This window comes from Cervus canadensis, chromosome 3 (genome assembly GCF_019320065.1).
Source record: "Cervus canadensis isolate Bull #8, Minnesota chromosome 3, ASM1932006v1, whole genome shotgun sequence".
In the NCBI taxonomy this organism is placed as follows: Eukaryota; Metazoa; Chordata; class Mammalia; order Artiodactyla; family Cervidae; genus Cervus; species Cervus canadensis.
The window spans coordinates 47,725,234-47,748,839 of record NC_057388.1 but is presented as its reverse complement, the minus strand read 5'-3'; the positions used below and the strand labels follow the sequence as shown (position 1 = coordinate 47,748,839).

At 39.3% G+C, this 23,606-nt stretch overlaps 1 protein-coding gene across 1 annotated transcript in view; it reads right to left on the bottom strand.

The window, feature by feature from the left end:
• Positions 1-3,806: 3,806 nt before the first annotated feature.
• Positions 3,807-23,606, bottom strand: part of CTTNBP2 (cortactin binding protein 2) — a 164,032-nt gene continuing 144,232 nt past the window's right edge. The window contains exons 15-23 of the mRNA XM_043463106.1: positions 20,720-20,872; positions 20,369-20,556; positions 16,306-16,484; positions 15,540-15,739; positions 14,997-15,179; positions 10,053-10,116; positions 8,585-8,717; positions 7,485-7,586; positions 3,807-4,859 (exon numbers count right to left, since the gene is read on the bottom strand). Of these exons, the coding sequence (XP_043319041.1) occupies positions 4,644-4,859; positions 7,485-7,586; positions 8,585-8,717; positions 10,053-10,116; positions 14,997-15,179; positions 15,540-15,739; positions 16,306-16,484; positions 20,369-20,556; positions 20,720-20,872 (1,418 nt within the window). The 3' untranslated portion in view covers positions 3,807-4,643. The remainder of the gene's footprint in view (positions 4,860-7,484; positions 7,587-8,584; positions 8,718-10,052; positions 10,117-14,996; positions 15,180-15,539; positions 15,740-16,305; positions 16,485-20,368; positions 20,557-20,719; positions 20,873-23,606) is intronic.

Below are 23,606 nucleotides of genomic sequence, written 5' to 3'. Positions count from 1 at the left end.
CTGGAGAATTCCATGGACTGTATAGTCCATGGGGTCACAAAGAGTTGGACATGCCTGAGCGACTTAAAAAAAAAAAAAAAAAAAATTCTAACAGGTATAAGGTGACATCTCACTGTGGTTTTGATTTGCATTTTCCTTATCATTAGTGATGTTGAGCACCTTCTCATGGACGTGTTGGTCATGTGTATGTCTTTGGAAAAATGTTTATTTGGATCCTTTGCCCATTTTTTGACTTCTTTTTTTTTTTTTTTTGCTGTTATATGAGTTTTTAAAATATGTTTTGGATATAATCCCTGATAATATATATGTGGTTTACAGTTATTCTATTTTCTAGGTTGGATTTTCCTTGTTTTGGTTTCTTTTCCCATGTGCAGAAGCTTTTGGTTTTTATGTAGTCCCCCTCATTGATTTTTTGCTTTTGTTTCATTTACTTTTAGTGTCAGATCAAAAAATCATCACCAAGACCAATGTCACAGAGCTTTCCCCTCTGTTTTCTTCTGAGTTTTATTTTTGTAGGCCTCACATTCAACTCTTTAATCTGTTTTGAGTTAATTTTTGTATATGATATAAAATAGTGGGTTTAGTTTCATTCTTTTGCATGTAGCTGTCCAGTATTCCCAACACCATTTATTGAAGAGACTGTCCTTTCCTCATTGTATATTATTGGCATCTTAATCAGAAATTAATTGTCCATATATGCATGGGCTTATTTCTAGGCAATCTATTCTCTACCATTGATCTGTGTCTGTTACTATGCTAGTACCATACTATTTTGATTTGTTATAGCTAATATAGTTTGAAATCAGGAAGCATGACACCTTCAGCTTTGTTCTTTTTCAAGATTGCTTTGGCTATTGGAGTGCCATACAAATTTTAGACTTATGTGTTCTATTTCTGTGGAAAAAAACATTGGAATTTTAATAGCGATTTCATCGACTCTGTAGGTTGCTTTGGGTGCATGCATGCAGAGTTGCTTTGGTAGTATTTGTGACTTCGTAACCCTAAGGACTGTAGCCCGCCAGGCTCCTCTGTCCATGGGGATTCTCCAGGCAAGAATACTGGAGTGGGTTGCCATGCCCTCCTCCAGGGGATCTTTCTGACCCAGGGATCAAACCCACATCTCTTGAGTCTTCCTGCATTGGGTGGGGGGGGTTCTTTACTCCTAGCGCTGCCTGCTTGGGTTAGTAGGGACATTTTAACAGTATTGAATTTTTAATTTGTGAGCACACAGAATCTCTCTTCTTTTATTTGTGCCCTCTTCAGTTTCTCTCATTAGTGTCTTTTCAGTGTACGGGTCTTTTACCTCCTTGGTTAAATTTATTCCTAGGTATTTTGCTGTTTTTAGGGCAATTGTAAAATAATTGATTTCTTAATTTCTCTGATACATTCTTGATTTCCTTAAAATATAACCCAAGTAACTTTTTTTTGGGGGGGAGGGGTATATTTAGCTGATGCTCTTCCTGATTAAAGTATCAGAATGTGTAGGAACAACTCTGGGGATTTCTGATTTTCCTATTGTGCTTTTCTTTCTGGGACAAGAATAATCCTATTTTTTGTTTTTCCAATGAAGTCATTGAAACCAAGAGATGTTACATGATGTCTTAGCCTTCTGGCTAGAACTGCAGCTCTTGACTTGATAATTCAATGTTATCTTCTTATATCTGTTATATTAAGGGCAGAATAGATAAGGTATGTATCTTATATCCTTTCCCCATGTATTTCCATAGTCCTCTTTCTCAAATTAACAATGGCATCTTGGTCTACAACAACTATTTATTTGTAGTAAAAACCAAACTAACAGGATTATCTATTCACTAATTTATTCCTTTCACATCCGTGGGATGTTTTCTTGAGAAAATATTACAAAAGGGATCAGATAAAATTCAGAAAGTATCATGTAACTCCATAGAGAAAGTTTTGTGTAATAGTTGTTAGGAATAAATCCCTAAATCAGGTGTTGTCTATGTCTAGTCAACTGAACTTAATTTGCATTAAGTGTTAACTGCACAGGAAAAAAAATTATGAAAGTTCAGCCTTGTCTATCAAAATTGGCTTTTTTCATGAATAATCAGATTTTATGATGTTTACTTGTTTTCTGTTTTTTTGGCAACTGCAAAATGTGTTAGGTCTATTTAGGAGAAGCTCATCATCAAGTTAACATAAAAGGAAAATAAAATTTGCTAATGTGTTATCAATTTCCAATTAGATATTTCTTTTAATTAGGTGTTTTACAACAACTACAATTATACAACTCTAGTAAAATCTGATGCTCATAATACAGCTGTTAGTATTTGTGAGTTTATTACAACTTGATGGGATGTTGGCATGCCACAAAGACTTCTGGGACATAATTTATTGCTTTTAATGTATGAGGGCGGTAACTAGGAACATTGTATTGTTACCTCATTTTAATGCTCAAGGACAACTTGTAGGGTTGTCATGATCCTACATAACTATTGTGGAATCTGGGTCAAAGAGATTAAGTGACTTGTCTTTGGTCACACAGCTAATAAACGTTAGTGCTTAATTCAGTCGCAAGGCTATATCACCAAAGACCTTTTTACCCCTGAAGTACCCTGACCCTCACCACTGATGGCATTGAGCTTCAAAGACTTGTGGCCATGACCCAGAGAAAGTTATATTTGACATCACAGTCCAGTGCTTACATCCATGTATGTACATAATTAAACAAAAGCTTCACAAAAAATTCTTTTATTGATTGTGATACCATGATGTGCTCTGATATTTTCTATTCTACCCTATTTTCAAAAAATGGTAGTTGTGACTCCCTAAATTGATAAAACAACCCATTACTAGGTTTTCATATGTATTTTGAAAGCTTCTAATCTAAATGCCCTCTTTAGACATCTTGCAGTCTACTATCCAATTACGTAAGTATACGTGTTGAATTACTAACCAATCAAAACTATATGGATAGGTTACTAGATGTCATCTTAATAATTATTCCAAATTTGTTTTTTTATCTTTTCTGGTCCTTGACTATAATAATGAGGTCTATATCTTCAGAAAAATTGCTAATATAAAACAATGACTTATCACTAAAAAATAAAATTCAATATAATCTAAGGTGTATATCAGCAGGATGACATGCAGCAGAGCCACCTCAATCTAGGTATGTTGGTCTGTGACATGGAGAGCATTGCGTTTTGTCCCCAGGATTAATGTCCTTCTGTGAAACACTTGAGAGTGTCAAATACCACCAGGGCACCAAGGATTTTAAGTCCAGCTCAAATGCGTTGTGTTCAAGCCTAAGACTATTTCTTCCAGCCTCTCCCTCTCCTACTGACCCTCGGTCCCTTGCTCTAGTTCCCCTTCCTGTCACGGGTCCATGCTGTACACCCAAGGATGGCAGAGATGAAGCCTGGGCTGACAGGTACTGGAACTGATCTCTTCCTTGATTCTTCCTCCACTTCACTATACGTTTTTTTAAAGATACTTGCAAAATGTAATATAGTTTTCATGCACACATGTATACTTTAAATAACCATTCTGGCCAAGAAAGGACTTTAAATACTCTAAGACAAGCAAATGATTGTTGGTATATAATTATACTTTTTTTTTGTAAGTATGAAAAATTTGTTTTCAATGAGCACCTCATTCCAAGAGCTCCAATGAAATGTTTATTTTAGTTTAAACCAACTAATACTTTGTAACAAAAGTCTTTCTCTAAATAGCTACTGAAATATAAACATGGAGGACCAGTTTAAATGGCTCTAAATTGAACACAAGTATCTTTTGCATGGATAAACTACTAACAGCAATAGATAAAAACTACAGCAAAGTTATTTCACTAATTCAATATTTTATTTGGTGTCACGGCATATAACTTTGAGTTATGTCATTTCATTAGTAATTTGAGAAGAAACTCTAGAAAATATCAATTGTGCCACTAGAAGAGGGAGTTAACTTATTTATTGAAGCATTTACAGTTATTCTTTTTTATATCTACTTAGGTACAAAACTTTTGTAAGAAAGATAACACTTTTATTGCATTATATAAGTTCATATTTACAGGAGTCATAATGCAAACTCATAAGCATAAATATACATGATGCAACCATTAAAAGTTTTGAAACTGAAAACTAGAGTTTAACAGGCAAAATACTTAATATGGCTTTTAAGAAAAGTAACTATTTAGAAATGATTTGTTATTGCCCCATTCTAGTAGTTTCTCATCAAGTGAACATAAAATTATGATCTCTTTAAAATGATACATGTTATCTAAGCCAATGCTGTACACATTTTTAATGTAGTATGCAATGATGCATAGCTTTCTTAAATGTACATATGTATAGATATACAGTACACAGACAGTTGTTTTAATACCCTGAACATCTTGAGTAAAACTATTATGACTTTTCTATTATAAAACTACTTGAAAAGTGGGTATAACTTATTGGTATTGCAGTTCAATTTGACAGAATTGAAAAAAAAGAAGTTGGTTATAAATACATTCTTTACAAAAAATTGAATAGTGGTCCCGCACTCATACTTTATATTGCAGTGAAAACATTTGATTCATTTAAAGGTATTTACATCTTGCTGTCCTTGGTTTCTGTGTGAAATATACAGAAGAATGAGAATACTGTAGGCAGGCCTATTTGTTAGATTTTTCTACTTGTTCATTTTTGCGTAGGTTCCAAATCTCTTGAGTTGTTGTTTATTTCTATTTGCCTTGTATTACTGCTGCTGCTGCTTCTTTTGGTGTTCTGGGAACACTGGGTGCCTTTACTTCTAGGAACAGGAAGAAAAGATTTAACTCTTGAAACACCCAACTCAGTCTTTGATTTACTGTTGCTGCATTCGGTCGTTTGATGGCTGCTGAGAGGACTGACCTCCTGTAAGGAAGGAAAACAGAATAGCTTAATTTGACATTGTTCCCAACTTCTGTGATCGGCACTAACTTCCTCCTCTCTGTCCCTGTACAAGTATGTATGAGTTTCTCCCTCAACACAGGTTCTCATGGGGGAAAAACACACAGGGGAGGAGAGAAGCTGAATGCCTAATGTCCTACAGACTCACTGTCTCATCTCCCTTGGGTCCTCTGTGGTATGCCAGATACGGGAGTCAGTGAAACTGGTTGAGTCTGGAGTCTCCTCGTCAACAGAGGTTGTATGAAGTCTTAGGCCTGGAAGTCCAACTGGACTACTCCAACCATTTGTAAGCAGTTCTACAATGCAACACTTTTACCTTGAGTGTGTCACTGAATTTTTCTGCCTTTAGATCTAACTGGACTATTACTCACATATTCTGCATGTTTATCAGACAAGCACTGTTCTCGGCCTACAGTGGAGAATGTAAAAGGGCACCATCCTTGTGCTAATGGAGCTTCTGCTGTATTGAATTGTTTCCTGGTGATGAGTCTGTAACTAAGGGAGCTCAAGATCTTTAATTCTTGAGAACTGCATGCTAGCATTCTTCTAGTACTTCTGATCACCTGGTCCAGGTCTCTTTTTGCCCATGAGGAAACACGGTTGGACAGGTAAGTGTGACTCATGATGCTACAGTAAGACCTTTTTCTCAGTGTTTTCGCTGATCATGAGTTCACTTGGGCAGGTCCCCCTTCACGTTTACCAATCAGCAGAACTGAACTCAAGTGAGTGGTGAAGTGGGAAAGGAGGAAGGGTGAACATGGACATAATTTGGAAAGAAATGGGGTAGAAAATGTGAATGATGGATCAAAGGTATGTGCTACAGAACAGGTCTAAGCCCTGATTGCACATGTGAGTCCCCAAGGAGCTTTTAAGAACTCCAACGTCCAGGTTGTACCTTAGACCAATTACAGCAGAACCTCTAGGCCATGTGGTCCGGGTACAAGGGATTAAAAAACAAATCCTCAAATAGTTTTCATGATGAATCCAAAATGGGAATTTCTGCTTTAGGGGACTGAACTTTCATCTCCGTAAGAAGAAAACATTGATTATTATATTGTCTATGGATGATTTAAATATGTATTTATGTAAATAAGGGCTTTTCTGTTTAAGAAGGCCGGCTGACAGGCTGCCTGATTAACAGGCCCCTCTCTGACCACATAGGAGAAAGTGATTTCAGCTAACACAGAGAGCTTTTCCTCCTAAAGGGAATTACTTCCTGATAACAGAAGAAACTGGGCATCTAACCAAGAAATGCTCACTGCCTTTTTCAGGATGGAAAAGGCATGAGCTTGGAAGGGTTCAGGACTCTGGCAAATGCCAAATGAGTACTACTTCGCCCTCTGGTGGCAGATTCTAAGAAAACAACCAATCACCGGGGAATAGTCCTTAGACTGCTCAGTGCGCAAAGAAATAGAAGGCAGGCCCAAGGAATGTGTTCTGCATCATAGTTCAGGGACAGCCCCTGAACGAAAATATATTCCAGCCAGAATTATCAGCAGGGACCCCAGGTGTCACCTCCTCAGTCATTCTTATCTGCTCCCAACTATGTTTTTACTGTGCTTCTAAGCCATTCCGAGTTGGGGTGGTGGGGGTGGGAAGGGATGGCGGAGACGACCAAATACTATATAGAGTAAGCCAGACAGGTCATGCTCTTCTTTGTAGATCGTCATGTTGTATATTTTTATATAAGACCCCAGCCTTGTTAGTATTTCCCCCAATACACACAGCTTCACAGGAAACTAGTCAGGACTGAAACCTCTTGAAGCTGTGAGAGAGCAGGGGACGGGAGCCCAGCGCTGTCCAGTGATCAGAGGAGGATTAAAAATGGGATAGTCTCACCACGCTCACCATTTAATCCTGCTCTTTGCACTCCCTCTCCCCACAGGTCTGTGTCAGCTGCCACGTGAGGGGACGTGAACCACAATGGACCTCCTCATAAAAGCACTACTGGGTAAGAAGTATTTTCATTGTTTCCATTCACTCAGTAGTACCATACTGGGACATCTCATCTCTTGGCATTTATTAACCAATCATAAAAGTTATTTCAAGAGGGTAAGGAACTCTATGGGAATCCTGGCTCTTCTATTGGACATTCTGATTTGCTTGCAAAGGACATTCTGTCTCTGAAACATGCATGGTATGGAAGTTCAAGTAAATCATGTATGTGTAGATTTTTCTGTTATCACTTAGCACTTTGCTATAATTAACTCCAGTTTTCCAAAATGGTGCTCAAAAGAAATTCAGTGTTCCATTTTAAAATACAGCAAAGAAGAGAGATGTTACATTAATTCTAGGTTTGGCATAAACTAGTGAAAACAAATAGAAGAGACACTCAAATTTTGGAATCCAGTTTTTTGGCATCAAGTAGAAGGGGGGAAAAGTAATGCTTTTCTATGTGATTCCTTCAAGCTATTAGCCAAACAGTACTTTTTTCTAACCTTGATTACCTAGTGAACACTTACACCTTTATCCTGATTATTTCCCTGCTATAGTGTAAAAGTAACTTTGTAATGCACATTGAAAGATTTGTAAAGTCAATTTCACAACAATCCTTCTTTGTCCCATTTGGGAGGGAAAAGGGACACTTACCTTTTGTGACACTGGCATTCTTGGATTATTAACAGTTGCTGAAAACACAGGATTGTTTCCTGAACTACCAAACCTCCTTAAATCATCCCTGGAATCAGCAATCTGGAAAATACACAAGTCATGTTTTCACAGGTAAACTGTGACATACTCAAGGTAAGATGTAAAACCCACAGTGAGAAGTGTGGTCCTTGTCTTACTGTCAGGAGCTTAGGTCCTAAAATGCTCACATAAGGACTTTAAGCTTTCATGTGAAACTAACAGCAAATGCATGAGACATAGTTTCTAAGGAAAAAAAAAGAGTCTTTTAAAGTCAAAAGAAGACAACCAGATAAGCCCTATTTAAAAAAAAAAAAAAAAAAAAACTTGGCACAAAATGAAAGGATATAACGTTTGCAAGATTTTTCATTGTAACCTTATTTTTCCAGGGTTAACTATTTTGACTCACTCCCAGCAAGATTAAATAAGCTAGTGAGTTCTTTATCCCAAGTAGACTGTCCAAATACAACAGGTGAGTTTTTGGGTAGAAGCTGCACAAGATATAACTACCCTCTTTCGCTCCCTTTCAAGCAAAAGGCATTTATCAAGGAAGCCTGGTAAAATTTGCTGCAGATATCAGAGTGCAAAAACAGGTTGAACTTGATGCTGTTAATGCTTCAAGATTTTGGGTCACTGATTTTGAGATCTTTGGATCTCAAATTTCAGTTTAAACAAATTACACAGGTCACTTATTTTTCTTATTTTATAAGTAAAGTTGTTCCTCTCTGCAGAATGCAAGTCTGCTGTCATGCGCTTACTGATTGGTGACAGCCCAAGTTAGGAATACGGAAAGGAAACGGTGGTATTGGTTTAATTTGTGATAACACATGCAACTTTCACTTTGGGTTTTTCAGAGAAGCAGTGCTAAATAGAGCTCCCTTGTATAAGCGGGTTTTTTAGGAAGGAAGGACTTTTCTAAGCAAGGTAATGGAAGTTTTGATTTAGAGCATTAATCATACTATCCGATAAGGGATTTTTCTCAGGGAAAGAGCTATGATGTGGCTCCAAGAAGTCTGTCTGCTGCGGGGAGCCACTCAATGCCCTTCCCACTGTGTCCCGCTTACCTTGCTTATATCAGATTCAGATTTGCTAGAGCACATGCTCTGAAGTTCCTTGACAAGATCTGCTTCATCATCCGAACCCAGAGAGAGTCTTTGATCCAGATTCAATGTCAATGACAGATCATTCTCTAAAGACCTACCACAGAATTCAGAAAAGAGTTTTTCAAACCCAGAGCAACCACCCAACTTCCAATATGGAAACCTAGACCTCACACCTTTCTGGGGGATTTGTGGAGGAAAAAAGTTTTTAACATCCTTTAAAGGCATCCATAAATGTCACTTTATACAACAACCCATTCCCATCTGATTTTGCTAACTCCCAGTCAGAATTCTCAATAGGATAAAATTTTATTACACAAAGAAATCCACTTTGACTTAGAGCATTCCAGTCTTCTTACTCTTCCCTTTCATTCTCTGTCCCCAAGGATGACACTAAACACGCTGGTGTACAGGGCAGTGTGACAATGGCGTAAATGTGAATTTATCACTTTTTATTAGCAACGTGACCATGGGTCGGTTTTTTTTTTTTTTTGGTACTCATCACCTCAGTTCATGGGTTCCCTTCTATCAAATGCCTTATGCTACATCATAGAGTTATTACAAATACTATATAGGCTGTTGAATACAACAGATCTAACAGTGGGCCTGGCACAAACAAGCATGTGACACAGATTCATTGACCCCTACCCCTCTTGTAATTCTATGATAAATCTTTATTTCAGTTTACAGATTTGGAAGCATAGTCAACAATTCCCTAGGAGCAGCATGAGAAAAAGTCAGTCATGTTATGTTTCTGTAAATCTGTCATTAAAATCATCAGTCCTCTAAAGCCTGTTTACTGCTGCTGCTAAGTCGCTTCAGTCTTGTCCGACTCTTAGCAACCCCATGGACTGCAGCCCACCAGGCTCCTCCGTCCATGGGATTTTCCAGGGAAGAGTACTGGTGTGGGGTGCCATTGCCTTCTCCAAAGCCTATTTAAAAGTTCACAAATACAGGATTTTACCATATCTTTGTGAACTGTATTGATAATAACTATAAAATTTGATACAAAATGAAGTCAGTGACATTTCTCATCTTTCAAATTAAAAGCAAAATAGCCTTTATAGTTTTTTAGATTTCATTCATTCAATTTCAGCTTAATACTAGCATTTGAATTACCTCTACTGCTTTTTAAAAAATTATATTAACAGCATAACAGTTGCACAAACTAATGCTTCCCAGGGGGCGCTAGTGGTAAAGAACCCACCTGCCAATGCAGGAGACATAAAAGATGAGGGTTCGATTGCTGGGTCTGGAAGATCCCCTGAGGGCAGGGCAACCCACTCCAATATTCTTGTCTGGAGAATCCTAGGGAGAGAGGAGCCTGGCGGGCTACAGTCCATGAGGTCGCAATGACTGAGCTGACTTTGCGCACACACACAATGAGAATGTGTACTGTTTGTTATGAGTTAAATCTGCAAGGGACACTTACTTTTGGTTTGACAGCGAAGCATTCCTGTTACAATTCAGCTGTAATATAGTGTTACTTTTGATACCTGTTTAAAGAAAAAAAATGTAGTTATTTCCATAGAATGTCCCTGTGCATCTTGAACTCTGTATTTAAAAGAAATAGTCTCTAGACTCTGATGTATTTTCATATTGTTTTTGGATTAAATCCATCTCTTGAGGCCCTGCGGAAGCCTAGGGAATGAGCAACGACTTCATGTATATTTATGACTGAAATCAGTACAACTCACACCACCTGAGGCTCAATTTAGGACTCCTCAGCTCTGCTTTCATCAGTGGATCCTATTCTAACCAGGCAAGTTCCCACAGCCTTAGGCCTTTGTTCTCCAAGTGCCTAAAAGAGGGTTAATACCTGCCTTTTGAAGATGGTAATCCCTTTATTTCCCTTTGTTTGCCTTCCAAGGGATCCTGACTGTGTAGACCCAACAGTTTTTGATGTGTGGGCCCGATGATGTATTATACTGCAGGTGGCGTTAGCGGTATAGAAACAACTTTTGATTGCTTTGCATTTTACAGAAAACTAAATAGGAAAAGTAAACAAAATCTATGGCTGATTCATATCAATGTATGACAAAAAAAAAAAAAAAGTCACTGCATATCATACCAATGTTTTTCTAACTGCAAATTTCAACCCATTTTAAAAAAACAAAGAGAATAGGAAACATCGGATTGCACAGCTTGTATGTAGTAAATATATAAATTGGTATCCATTTACAGAGACATGCAAATGCATAGGTCTATGTGTACTGGTCAGGCTTTAAAATATATTTCTCACTGTGGCTTACAGTCAAAAGTTTGAGAAACACTTAAGCATTTTAGACTCAAAATCTATTTCTATAATACTCTACATTTTATCGGAGAAGGCAATGGTACCTCACTCCAGTACTCTTGCCTGGAAAATCTCATGGACAGAGGAGCCTGGTGGGCTGCCATCTATGGGGTCGCACAGAGTTGGACATGACTGAAGACTTAGCAGCAGCAGCTACATTTGATAGAAGCAGCTGTATTAATGCATTTGAGTGGATTCTAAAATTGTATGAATGGTGCTAGCATAGATTATCTCTAAAGAATGATTTTGAGAAGTCTGTCAAATTTGGTATATCCTGATTAAAAGCAGATCATCATCAGGTGTCTACATTTCCTCATCCACACTTGTGTCCTTACTGTCATAAAGCATTAACTAGTAGCTTTCCCCAAATTAGCATGGAAGTGCCTAAGCTTGGACTCTGCCCTCCAGAGGCACTGACCATAATCTCAGCTTAGTTTAGGTCAGGACAGAAAAGGGCTGTGTCTTTATCAAATTTTATGAGCTTCCCCAGTGGTCTGCATGGAATGCAAGAGAGTTCTGCTTTGGTATTTTTTAGAACAATGATGTCCAAAAATATCAACCCAAACACTGGTGTAATAATTTTGTATGAAGTGTAATTATTGGACAAGGTGACTTATTTAAAAAAAATTAAAATTAGAGGCATGTCCACCTCTGGTTGTTAACCAACCAGTGGTTCATTCACCTAAACCCTGGCTAATGCATTGTATAAATCTCTATGTTGATGTCAAACTATGGTTACATACAATTTTATTCATCTTTCAATTAAGTTTTCATGTTTGAAAGAACATTTGATATAGCCACTAGTTCTACAACTAATAAATATTACAAATATAAATTTAAAATAATTTATATCAGCTTTTTTCCAAATATATATTTCCAAGTTAGATTTATCTCCATAATACTGTTTGAAGTTCATATTCATTTTATGGATTTTGTCTGACAGCTCTACAGTATTGCAATATATATTGACAGTGCTTATTGTTTAGGTACTCACTTAGCTCAGGAAAGCAGTTGATCCTGAATCCTACAGGAATTCTAATGAATTGGGAAGTGACACAGTGAAGAGCCTGCATAGGTGTCCTTATTTGAGTACCAGGATTATTATGAGTGGCACAGACTGAAGGAAACAGCTCTGGACTCATAAGAAACAAAAACATGGATTGCAGAACCCCGTTTGTTGGAGAAATGGTCTGGAGCAGGTGATCAAGGGGATCTGAGTCTCAGTTCTGCCATCTGTAAATGGGGATGGCAGTCCTCACTGTCGAGCTCTTTTGGATACTTTCAAAGGATAAATGGGTATAATCCTTGTTACAGAAAGCCAGCTGAGGGAGTCTCTTTGCTCTATTGTGGGGCTATACTCTAATGATTTTATTCCCTGAAGCAAACACTCTAACTTTAGGAAGTAAGGGCAAGCCTTGGAGATCAGAATGTATCCTATTATAAATAACACTTACCTTTACAATGAGAGTTTATGTATTTTTTTCAGGGACTATCCATTCAATTACTTTAAAACTTACATGACTTTAAGTCACAACTTATGATCACATACTTGGGGTAATCACACAACTCTGGCATGTATTGATATAGTTAAAATTACATTAGTTTTTATTAAAAATCAATACAATCTTCCATATGAAAACTATGGTAACAAAAGCAACTGCTTCTATTTTAAGAAATTTAGGACTTTAGACATCATATTCCTTTCACTTAGGAGCCCCACTGCTGTAAGGCTGCCATGAGTGCGGGCCTGCTGAGTTACTTGAGTCCTGTCCGACTCTTTGTGACCCCACAGAACGCACCCCACCAGGCTATTCTGTCCATGGGATTCTCCAGGCAAGAATACTGGAGTGAGTTGCCATTTAGAACAGTGTGGGGTACAAGGGGCTCCCGAAGACGTAAAGTTAATTACATGTATTAGAAATCCATAATGCATATGAGGTTGGAACATCTTTTCATTCTTACTCAAATATGATATCTTTTAGGGGAGGATATGAACAAAGCTAGTGGAGGTGATGGAATTCCAGTTGAGCTATTTCAAATACTAAAAGATGATGCTGTGAAAGTGCTGCACTCGATATGCCAGAAAATTTGGAAAACTCAGCAGTGGGCACAGGACTGGAAAAGGTCAGTTTTCATTCCAATCCCAAAGAAAGGCAATCCCAAAGAATGTTCAAACTACTGCACAATTGCACTCATCTCTCACGCTAGTAAAGTAATGCTCAAAATTCTCCAAGCCAGGCTTCAACAGTATGTGAACGATCAACTTCCAGATGTTCAAGCTGGATTTAGAAAAGGCAGAGGAACCAGAGATCAAATTGCCAATATCTGTTGGATCATCAAAAAAGCAAGAGAGTTCCAGAAAAACATCTATTTCTGCTTTATTGACTATGCCAAAGCCTTTGACTGTGTGGATCACAATAAACGGTGGAAAATTCTTAAAGAGATGGGAATACCAGACCACCTGACCTGCCTCCTGAGAAACCTGTATGAAGATTAAGAAGCAACAGTTAGAATTGGACATGGATAACAGACTGATTCCAAATTGGGAAAGGAGTACACCAAGGCTATATATTGTCACCCTGCTTATTTAACTTATATGCAGAGTACATCATGAGAAATGCCAGACTGGAAGAAGCACAAGCTGGAATCAAGTTTGCCAGGAGAAATATCAATAACCTCACATGTGCAGATGATACCACCCTTATGGCAGAAAGTGAAGAAGAACTAAAGAGCCTCTTGATGAAAGTGAAAGAGGAGAGTGAAAAAGTTGGCTTAAAGTTCAACGTTCAGAAAACTAAGATCAAGGCATCTGGGCCCATCACTTCATGGGAAATAGATGGGGAAACAATGGAAACAGTGACAGATTTTATTTTTCAGGGCTCTAAAATCACTGTAGATGGTGACTGCAGCCATCAAATTAAAAGACACTTGCTCCTTGGAAGAAAAGTTATGACCAACCTAGACAGCATATTAAAAAGCAGAGACATTACTTTGCCAACAAAAGTCCATCTAGTCAAAACTTTGGTTTTTCCAGTGGTCATATATGGATGTGAGAGTTGGACTGTGAAGAAAGCTGAGCACCGAAGAATTGATGCTTTTGAACTGTGGTGTTGGAGAAGACTCTTGAGAGTCCCTTGGACTGCAAGGAGATCCAACCAGTCCATCCTAAAGGAAATCAGTCCTGAATGTTCATTGGAAGGACTGATACTAAACTGCAACTTCAATACTTTAGCTACCTGATGTGAAGAACTGACTCATTTGAAGAGACCCTGACGCTGGGAATGATTGAAGGTGGGAAGTGAAGGAGACAACAGAGGATGAGACAGTTGGATGGCATCACCAACTCAATGGACATGAGTTTGAGTAAGGTCCGGGAGTTGGTGATGGACAGGGAAGCCTGGCATGCTGCAGTCCATGGGGTTGCAAAGAGTCAGACACGACTGAGCAACTGAACTGAACTGAGCAAGGATATTTAAAATTTGTACAACTGATTATCCTAATATCAAAAGCAAAAGGAATAGGTCTAATAATTTATTAGAATGAAACTTTGTGGGGAAGGGATTTTTATCTCCTGTTTTCACTGCTCTATTTCTAGTGTTTAGAAGAAAACTTGGTACATGGTATACATCTCATGTAGGAAGAAATATGTAAAGCTGACTCACTTATAAACACCTTAAACTGGTATTAAATATGTCTATAATCAAATAACACATACTTCTAAAAGTTTAAGGTTCACTTCTGAATGCACATTTGCATATTTCTTTCTTTTTATGTGTCAGATTTTATTACATAAATATAACTGTGTGGATCCCAAGAAAATCAAATTGCTGAAAAGTAGATGATCATTAACATGGTAAAGATAAATTTAATTTCAGCATTCTAGTATGAATGTTTGTTTTTTTCAGGTAGAGGGCTCTCAACTATTTGTGGAATGTACCTTCCACATGCTTTATTCCATGAAAATACACATTGAAATCCTCAAAATTTTGCTTTGTTGAATGCATAGTGATAAACATTAAAGCACACTGGCATTCAGAAACCACCTCATGGGTACACACGTCTCATGCTTGCCCCCCTTACCTTCTTCACTCAAGTCCGGCTTGTTCCAGGTGGGTGAAGAGAACCGGCCAGACTTCTTGCGAGGACTGGTGCTCACCTTTCTCCAGGCACCACTCTCTTTCTTCTTGTTGCAACTGCCGTAACTTGAAACTATGGACAGAGGGAAGCTTCCTCCTTTGAAATCAGCTGTATGCTGGTCCAGCTCTGAAACAACATAAACCACATTCTGTCAGAAGGACGAAAGCAAGAGCGCAGTTGCACAGAGTCAAGCAAAATCCAACATTTCTAACACTTAAAGAAATAACCTCTTCAAAATCAGGGGCCTATCATACCCAGCAGGGGTCTGTCAACCAGCAAACATTAGTTTGAAGTCTCATATTTAAACATGAGCCAGTAATTAAGAGAGAGCAAGTGAGTTCATTTTAAAGCAGTGCTGTGCAACATCCATTACATGGAGATAATCTCACTCGTTACAAAGAGAGAAAATAGAGTTCCCTAAAAGCCAGTTCAAGCAAGCATTACATAAGAGCGAATTTCCTCTCCTCCCAGCATAAACCCACATACCTGCTCTCTGGAGGGGACAGCCATGCAGAACAGCTTTATTAAGCAAAATGCTGAGAGCAGCTCTAACCACAGCCTGCTGCCCTTGGCTAGGGTTTTTAGTTGTTTGCCCAAGGCCGGGTTGTCTTTTCACAGAGGCTCTTGACAATATTGCTTCTTGAACTCTGGGTGCAATGACAGCATTCCATAGCTTAGACATCCACCTTCCAAGAAAGGGTTCACAGTTAGGACCCAGGCTCCCAGCAATCACACACAACTCTACCCAGGACAGAGCTGAAGACCCTGAACAAAGCCTAAGTGTTTCTATGGATAGGCTAACTTTCCCAAGGTTGTTTTGGAATAAGTGAAATTATCCAACACCAAAGTAGTTTGAATTTGCCTTACAAATAACAATGTATTTCTAATGAAACTGTTTACCTGTTTCTGTTTTTCTTTATAAGATCCTGGAGCAGTAGAGTGCTGAATAAATGAATGCACATGGAAGGGAAAAATACATGGAAAACTTTACAGACTAAAGAAATCAGGAGAAAAAAAAGAGCAAGCAACATATGGATCTGATGAGAGGTTTGAAAACAGAGGAAACCTATGATCTATCTAGTCTTAGCAAAAATTGTTTCCTTAGGAACTGCCCGACACACAAGTCATGGTCATCCTCTGATTTCCATGTTGATGACAGGAGTGGCATAGCTTTCTCACTCTCAAACATTCCCAACTGGCCAGGGCTCTACTTTAAACACTTTAAAGGGAAAGAAGGACCAATGACACTTACTTCACTGTTGCTTGGGCGTGCCCTGGGATTACAGGACAAGACAGGAAATACTTTGGCCCAAGAAGTGCTTCTGGTGTGCCCAGGCGGGCCAGGCACGAGTTGAGCTGGCGCCACACGGCCAGGGCCCAGTCGACTGTCTTGCACACGGGGTCACAGGGAGACGGCACCTGACCTCTGAACTGGAGACAGAGAGGAGGAAGACGGGGGCTTGGGTTAGAACAGTGCCGTTGTCCTTTTGTTTCTAACCATTCAAAGTTAAAGCTATAAAAATTTAAAACTATAAAACAAAGCTGTAGCCAAATCTGATCTTACCTGCACTTGGGGTGGGTGAAAGAGCGATTAGGTAATAACATCCCCTGTTATGTGTGAGCATGAGATACAGATCTGTGGTTTGTTACATCAAATGAAAGGATGCCGACATGACGGTTCAGTGAGACACCCTGGATGAGGTATCTTACTTGGATGAATTCTTAAACATCAGTGCTGGAAGAAATCACTTTTCACATGTGTATGGAATATCTCACAAGGACTTGCAAATTGTAGGTGTTCAAAAAAGGATTTTGAATAAATGAAATAAAAATGACATTAAATATTCTAATATGGGTAAGTGATAAGATGGCATATCGGAGTCTATGGCATGTTCACTTTGTCTTATTTTTAATTTCCCTAGAAGGAAAGTCTCAGCTAAAATGCTAACTTAAAATGTACACAACTCTGCTAGCATGAAGATATGTTTTCAAATTTTAAAATGTGCAAATTTTAAGTAATGCTGTGTAACACACATGGTTGAATGGGGGCAATTCTTTTTAGAGTTATATCTTATATAAGAGTCCCTTTTTGGTACTATAGCGGATTCACAAAAGGACAAAGATTTATATACTATGAAGAGAAATCTCTCAACTATATAACAGATATAACAATTAACTATTTTTATAAGAAACACATTCATGTAAATCTCTACTTTACCAAGGAATTATGATATTAAGACTGAGGATAATATGTGAATGTTTGTATATCCTACATCAAGGGATAGAATTTGGCACAGACAAAAATGCAAGAGTGGTTCAGTGATTCTAGCAGCTTCATTAAAGTGACATCACTGTGTCACATGAGGCTTTGGGATCTGTTATAATATCCCATGTTTTTCAAAAGAGGATCATATTTCTCCCACTTTCTCTGATAGTCTTCCAGTGAAAATGAGATCATGGGCCACAATTAATAGGTGGATATTAATTTCCTTGGGTTTCCCTGGTGGCTCAAACAGTAAAGAATCTGCCCACAATGCAGGAGGCCTAGGTTCAATCCCTGGGTGGGTAAGATCCCTTGGAGAAGGGAATGGCAACCCACTTCAGTATTCTTGCCTGGAGAATTCCATGGACAGCGGATCCTGGTGGGTTACAGTCCATGGGGTTGCAAAGAGTCAGACACAACTGAGTGACTAACTCTTTCTTTCACTTTCAATTTCCTACTAAAGAAGGTATAATTATTTTTTTTATTAAATACTAGAAGCTTGGTCTTCTCCAAAAAAAGACCTGTTTACTTTTATTCCTGTGAGAAACTGGAAGAAGAAATTCTGGTCACATGCCAGTGTGCTTCTAAGTACCCCCAAAGATATGGTTCCATGCTGCAGTTACAAGATTTCTGTTGTTTTTGCAGTTGTCTTCATTCCCACTGTAAACCTACCCCAGGAATCCGTTTTATTAACCTACTTGAAGTGATTCCTGGTAAATTGAACACATTACCCTTCCTTCCCACTTTCTGTTCCTTATAGCACACCCCACTTGCCCATCCTCAAACACAATGGAGGAAAGTGTAGAGCTTGAAGATCAGAACTTTCCTTTCAAAATAAGTAAAATCAATCCTTTTCAAACTATGTTTACCAGAGAGCCAGAAGAGGGAGAGGGTTAGGGAAGATTTCAAGGAAGATGAGCATGGCCCCTGCGCAAGAAAGACAGAAATTCGTGAAGCAGTCCGTTCTTCTCTTAGATAAACCAGGCACTTGGCCATGTCGGTGTAGGCTCCTCAATGAAAAAATGCAGCCTTCTGGGGAGAATGGTGGCAGCTACGCATATCTGAGGAGCAATGGGTACTTGGGAAATCTCTGTATCTCCCTTTCAATTTTACTGTAAACCGAAAACTGCTCTAAAAATAATAGTCTTTAATAAATACTGGTATCTTTTGCAGTTCTTTAGGTGAGTTTTTTAGCAGTGAGACTTAAACATTAATAGTGATGAAGTTAATGGAAGCATCAATGATTTGAAAAGCTACAAAACCCATGACTGTCTTTACCTCGCCTCTCTTCCTCCTGGCTGAGGTCATATAACAGATGTGCTTTGGTCAAAAGAATATATATTTATGATCAGGCAACTGACTTTAGCAGAGCTTGGGGCAGATGATTTCTGATTCAATTAGGAACTTCAGGGACTAACTGAAATCACCACTAGTAGGGACTGTTCACTAAATTACCAAAGGCATTCCCGCCGCACCCTTCTCCCTCCACCACCCTCCCCCAGCCCTCTGCTATGAATGCATGTACATTCACATGCTCTAACACAACAGGCACAGAGATTTTGTTCAGGAACTTGGTGAAGCATTCTGGTGTTGGGAAGATAGCTCCAGCCAAGGTCTATGGCAGAAGGGTGGGCATGAAACCAGTTCTGGATAATGAACCATTAAGGGGAAGTCTTCTGATTCTGGCAATTTCAGAAAAAAAATGCTGTCCCCGCTGATAAGAAGGAGGCAAAAGAAGCCTAAGTTCCCTCTCCGCACAGCGCGGCATCTTGCTCCCTACCTGTGAACAAGTCTGTGTGAGGGTCTGGTGCCTGAAGCCCTGCAGAAGCCAGGCAGTCCTGAAGAGAGGCCAAGAGATTAACCCAGACCTGGGACCTGACATAACGAAGGTGTGAATGGACATCGGCAACACCCACTGCAAGGCATCTGGTTATGTAAGGGAAAAAAGCCTCTTTTTGTGTGTGAAGCAGCTAACAGTGGGGTGTCGTATTACCTACACTTTAAAATCCTCTGCTGCTACAATAAAGATCCTGTCCTCCAAGTGCGGCCCCATTGTGCAGGATTAAACAATAAAATCTTACTAAATTGAGCTCTTTTATTTCAAATCCTCCCAGACACTTAGCTCTGGCCTAATTTAAGAATATGACATTAGAGAATAATGTGCTCAATTTGGTAAGCACTACATTAATTTTGTTATTTTGATAGAATGTAGAATATTTACTATGAAAAGTCACTAAAAGTGATTATTCTTCTTAAAAATGTGTCAACAGAGATTTCTATTTTTTTATATGACTTTTTAATAGTTACTATAGCACAATGTAACAAATATTAAAACCAGCTTGAGTAGATGGATAATGAAGGCTCCAAGGAAACAATAGCTTTTCCTTAAGAAGAATGATTAATTTTCTAATCTAGTCTCAGATAGCAATTAAACTCAGGGAGACTCCTTGAGAATAGTTAATAAAACAATGAAACCTATCTGCTTTTTTGGGGGCGGGGGGGGTGTGCCACACCACATGGTATGTGAGATCTTAGTTTCCCAACGAGGATCAAACCTGCATCCCTTGCACTGCAGGCTCAGAGTCTGAACCACTGAACCACCAGGGAAGTCTGTTTTTTTAAAAACTACTTAACATAGTACAGGTACTGTTATGAGTTTTCCATGCATTATCCTATTTAACCCTTGAAGTGTTAACTGCTCAGTTGTGTCCAACTCTTTATGACCTCACTGACTGCAGCCCGCCAGGTTCCTCTGTCCAAAGGATTTTCCAGGCAAGAATACTGGAGTGGGTTGCGAAGCCCTCCTCCAGGGGATCTTCCTGATCCAGGGATTGAACCTGAGTCTCCTGCAAACCTGTATCTCCTGCACTGCAGGCAGATTCTTTACTGTCTCAGCCACCAGGGAAGCCCCACTTGACCCTCGCCTACCCCCGATTTTTACTTGCCAGAAGCCACACAGTAAGTGGCAGAGCTCAAGCCCAGGTTGCCTGACAGCGATGCCAGGGAATGTCAAGGAGCCTCTCCCAACAACGGGCCGCGTGTGGTCTGTTACCTTACTCACAACCTTCCTCCTGAGGAACCTGCGCAGCAGCCCCTGCATGGGCTCGCCGTCCCAGCGCAGCTGCACCCAGCGGAAATGCTGCTGCACCAGCAAGTCCGAGCCCTGGAGACAGGCCTTGGCGATCGTTCCCATCAGAAAGCAGTTCTCATGAAAGTAGTAGCATTCAGATGTCCCGTTTCCTAAAACAAACCAAAGCAGCAGTCCAACGTCAGGAAACCACAGCAGAGAACAAGTTCAAACGAGTGAAGGAAAGACGGCCATGAAGCGTAATGTGTGCTCCAGGGGACAAAGAAAGCTCTTAAAGCAGCTGGCTTCTTGGGGTGGTCTCTCCACTATCTTTACCTTTTTGGAAGGTACAGGGGCTTTCAGTACTGTGATTTTCCAGAGGTCCCAAAAAGTCCCCCAGTAACTCAGACAATGAAGATTTTTCCAAGTTCTCCAAGATGACGATGATTTTCTTGTTAGCAGGAGATTGTTTCACTGGGATCAGACAGGCTGTGGTCAAAACAGAAATTCAATGATTAAAATGTATCAATGATTAAATGACCAATGATTAAAACATAAAATGACAGAGATGTACAAACTTGCAAAAGTTTACGTGTTAGCAAAGATGTGACATGGCGCTCTGACATGGCTGGGAAAGTATAAAGACTCTGGGAAACAGTTTGAAATTACTGAATACAGCTGAGGATACTGCCCCACACACAACGATCCACACTAACTAGTTCCATAACAGATCCCAAACGTCCACCAACAACAGAATAGAAAGTATGTTCGTACAATGGATTTGAAAATGAACAAATTGTATCTACAAGCAGCCACATGGAAGACTGTCACAAACGGTATATTAAGAAACATATCACACAAGGATACAAACAATATGACACTATCATTTAGAGTTCAAACGGGCAACATGAAACATACACTTTAGGAATTCATAGATAATTGAATTCATACACTTTAGGAATTCATAGATAATTGAATTCATACACTTTAGGAATTCATAGATAATTGAATTCATAGGAATTCAAAGCAAAGAAATGATTACAAAAGCGAGACTAGTGGCTACCTCCAGAAGGAAGGGTTTGTGAACAAGGGTGGGGCACGTGGGCCCATTCTGGAAGCTAGGGATGTTCTGTTTTGTGACCTGGTCAGTGGTTAAATTATCATTTTATTTTAAATTATTCACTGATCTATAAAAATAGGTAGTATGTATTTTATAGATGGAAATTTCAGAATACAAAGGGTCAAAAATCCTTCAATGAGGATTGAATCCTTTAAATTTATTTTGATAAATTAAATTTAATCCTTTAAATTACACATATGTAAAATGTTCATAAAATTATGGAGACAGGACCTCAGAGACAAGCAGATCCCTCCTTTCATTTCATAGATCTCAGAGATGTTAAGGAGATTTGACCAAGGCTTCAGAAACAGTGATAAGGAAGGACCACAATCTGGGTCTTGTGATTCTTATTTTAGGGGTCCTCACACTAAAGACAGGGGGTGTGAGCTGCATAAATGGAGGATTATTATTATATGTATTAGACAAATCGGTAGATAAAGTGTAACTGAAAGACTGCCTGGGCAGCTGCTAAGCACTCAAATGTTGTTAATACTGTAGTTGAAATACATCTATAATACTAGCTAGATAGCAATGAATAAAAAATTTATATCACCTTTTAATATTTTAGAAGATTCTAAGATGCCCTAGTCTTAGCTAAATTAACCTTGAGAAAAGATCAATTTAGAATACTCAGCAGTGATTTTGTCAAGTAATTCTACTTTCTGCAAACACTTATGATAGTGCATTATACCCATTCCGCCTCCATGTTACTATAGACACAAATGCATTGTCACTTTCAAGAGAACTCCTTGAACACTGTAAATTAATCTCTTCTGAGACTGAAATAACTTTTCTGGATGCTACAAAGCTTTAAAAACTAAAAGACCAGAAACAAAACCAGCTGCCTCTCCATCAAGTTGTTTCTGTGGGGGTAGGTACACTAGCATTTGGCATGTGCCACATCCCCTTCAACACGGCTATTCAGCAAAGAGTGCTAACACATTTGTGCTTCTCAGGGTCAAATATTATTTCGGAACTATATTTATTATGGAAGTATGACGGCTTTACCAGCTCAGCTGGTAAAGAATCCACCTGCAATGCAGGAGATCCCAGTTCGACTCCTGGGTCAGGAAGATCCCCTGGAGGAGGGCATGGCAACCTACTCAAGTATTCTTGCACAGGGGCATTCCATGAACAGAGAAACCTGCCAGGGGGTCGCCAAGAGTCGGCCACAACTGAGCGACTAAGTACACTATATTGTTTTTAAAAATAATAATGATAAGCTAACAAATCTTTTATACCCAGTGATTAAAAAAAAAAAAAAGACATTGAATGGTTTATGTATCTGCTTTTCTGTAACTAAGGACTGAAGGTCTCCAGTTTTTCCTTGATCTGGATTAGGTGTACAGCTAGTTCTAGTGGCCTTGAAGCTCCTACATACAGCTAGAATGTGTCTTCAGAAACATGCAATTTGTTGTTATTTAGTTTCTTAGTCATGCCCAACTCTTTTGTGACCCTGTGGACTATATCCCATCAGGCTCCTCTATCCATGGGGTTTTCCAAGCAAGAATACTGGAATGGGCTGTCATGCCCTCCTCCAGGGGATCTTCCCGACACAGGAATCAAACCCACATTTCCTGTGCTGGCAGGCAGATTCTTTACTACTGAGCCATTAGGGAAGTGTTTGGCTAGTTCTAATAGCCTTGAAGCTGTGCGTCTAGCTAGAATGTGCCTATAGGAACATGTAATTGCATCTCTACAATGTCTTCCATGGCCCCCTTGCCCTGTGTACTGTGCTAAGCACTATGGCATGCTGGAGGTAACTGATTCTAACTGGGGGAATGTGGCATTTTAAACTCTACCCATTATGAAGAATGGCATCTTGACAGATGGGAAGAAGGGTTTCTAGGTTTAAGAAATGGCATAGGTGGAAGAATGGACTCCAGGCAGGGCTCAGTCCTTGAAGGGACTGGAACCTCAAACTAAGGTTAGAGTAGTTTCAAGAGCGGCATGAAGGTGAGCTCAAAGCTGACCCAGGCCTCCAGTCAGGATGGACTGAGAGCTCGGGGGCAAAGCCACATCCGTGGGGTAGAATCCAGGAGCCCCACCTGTGGGCAGCAGGGTGGCAGGCAGCATCCTCACTCTGCGCCACACTCTGTGGTC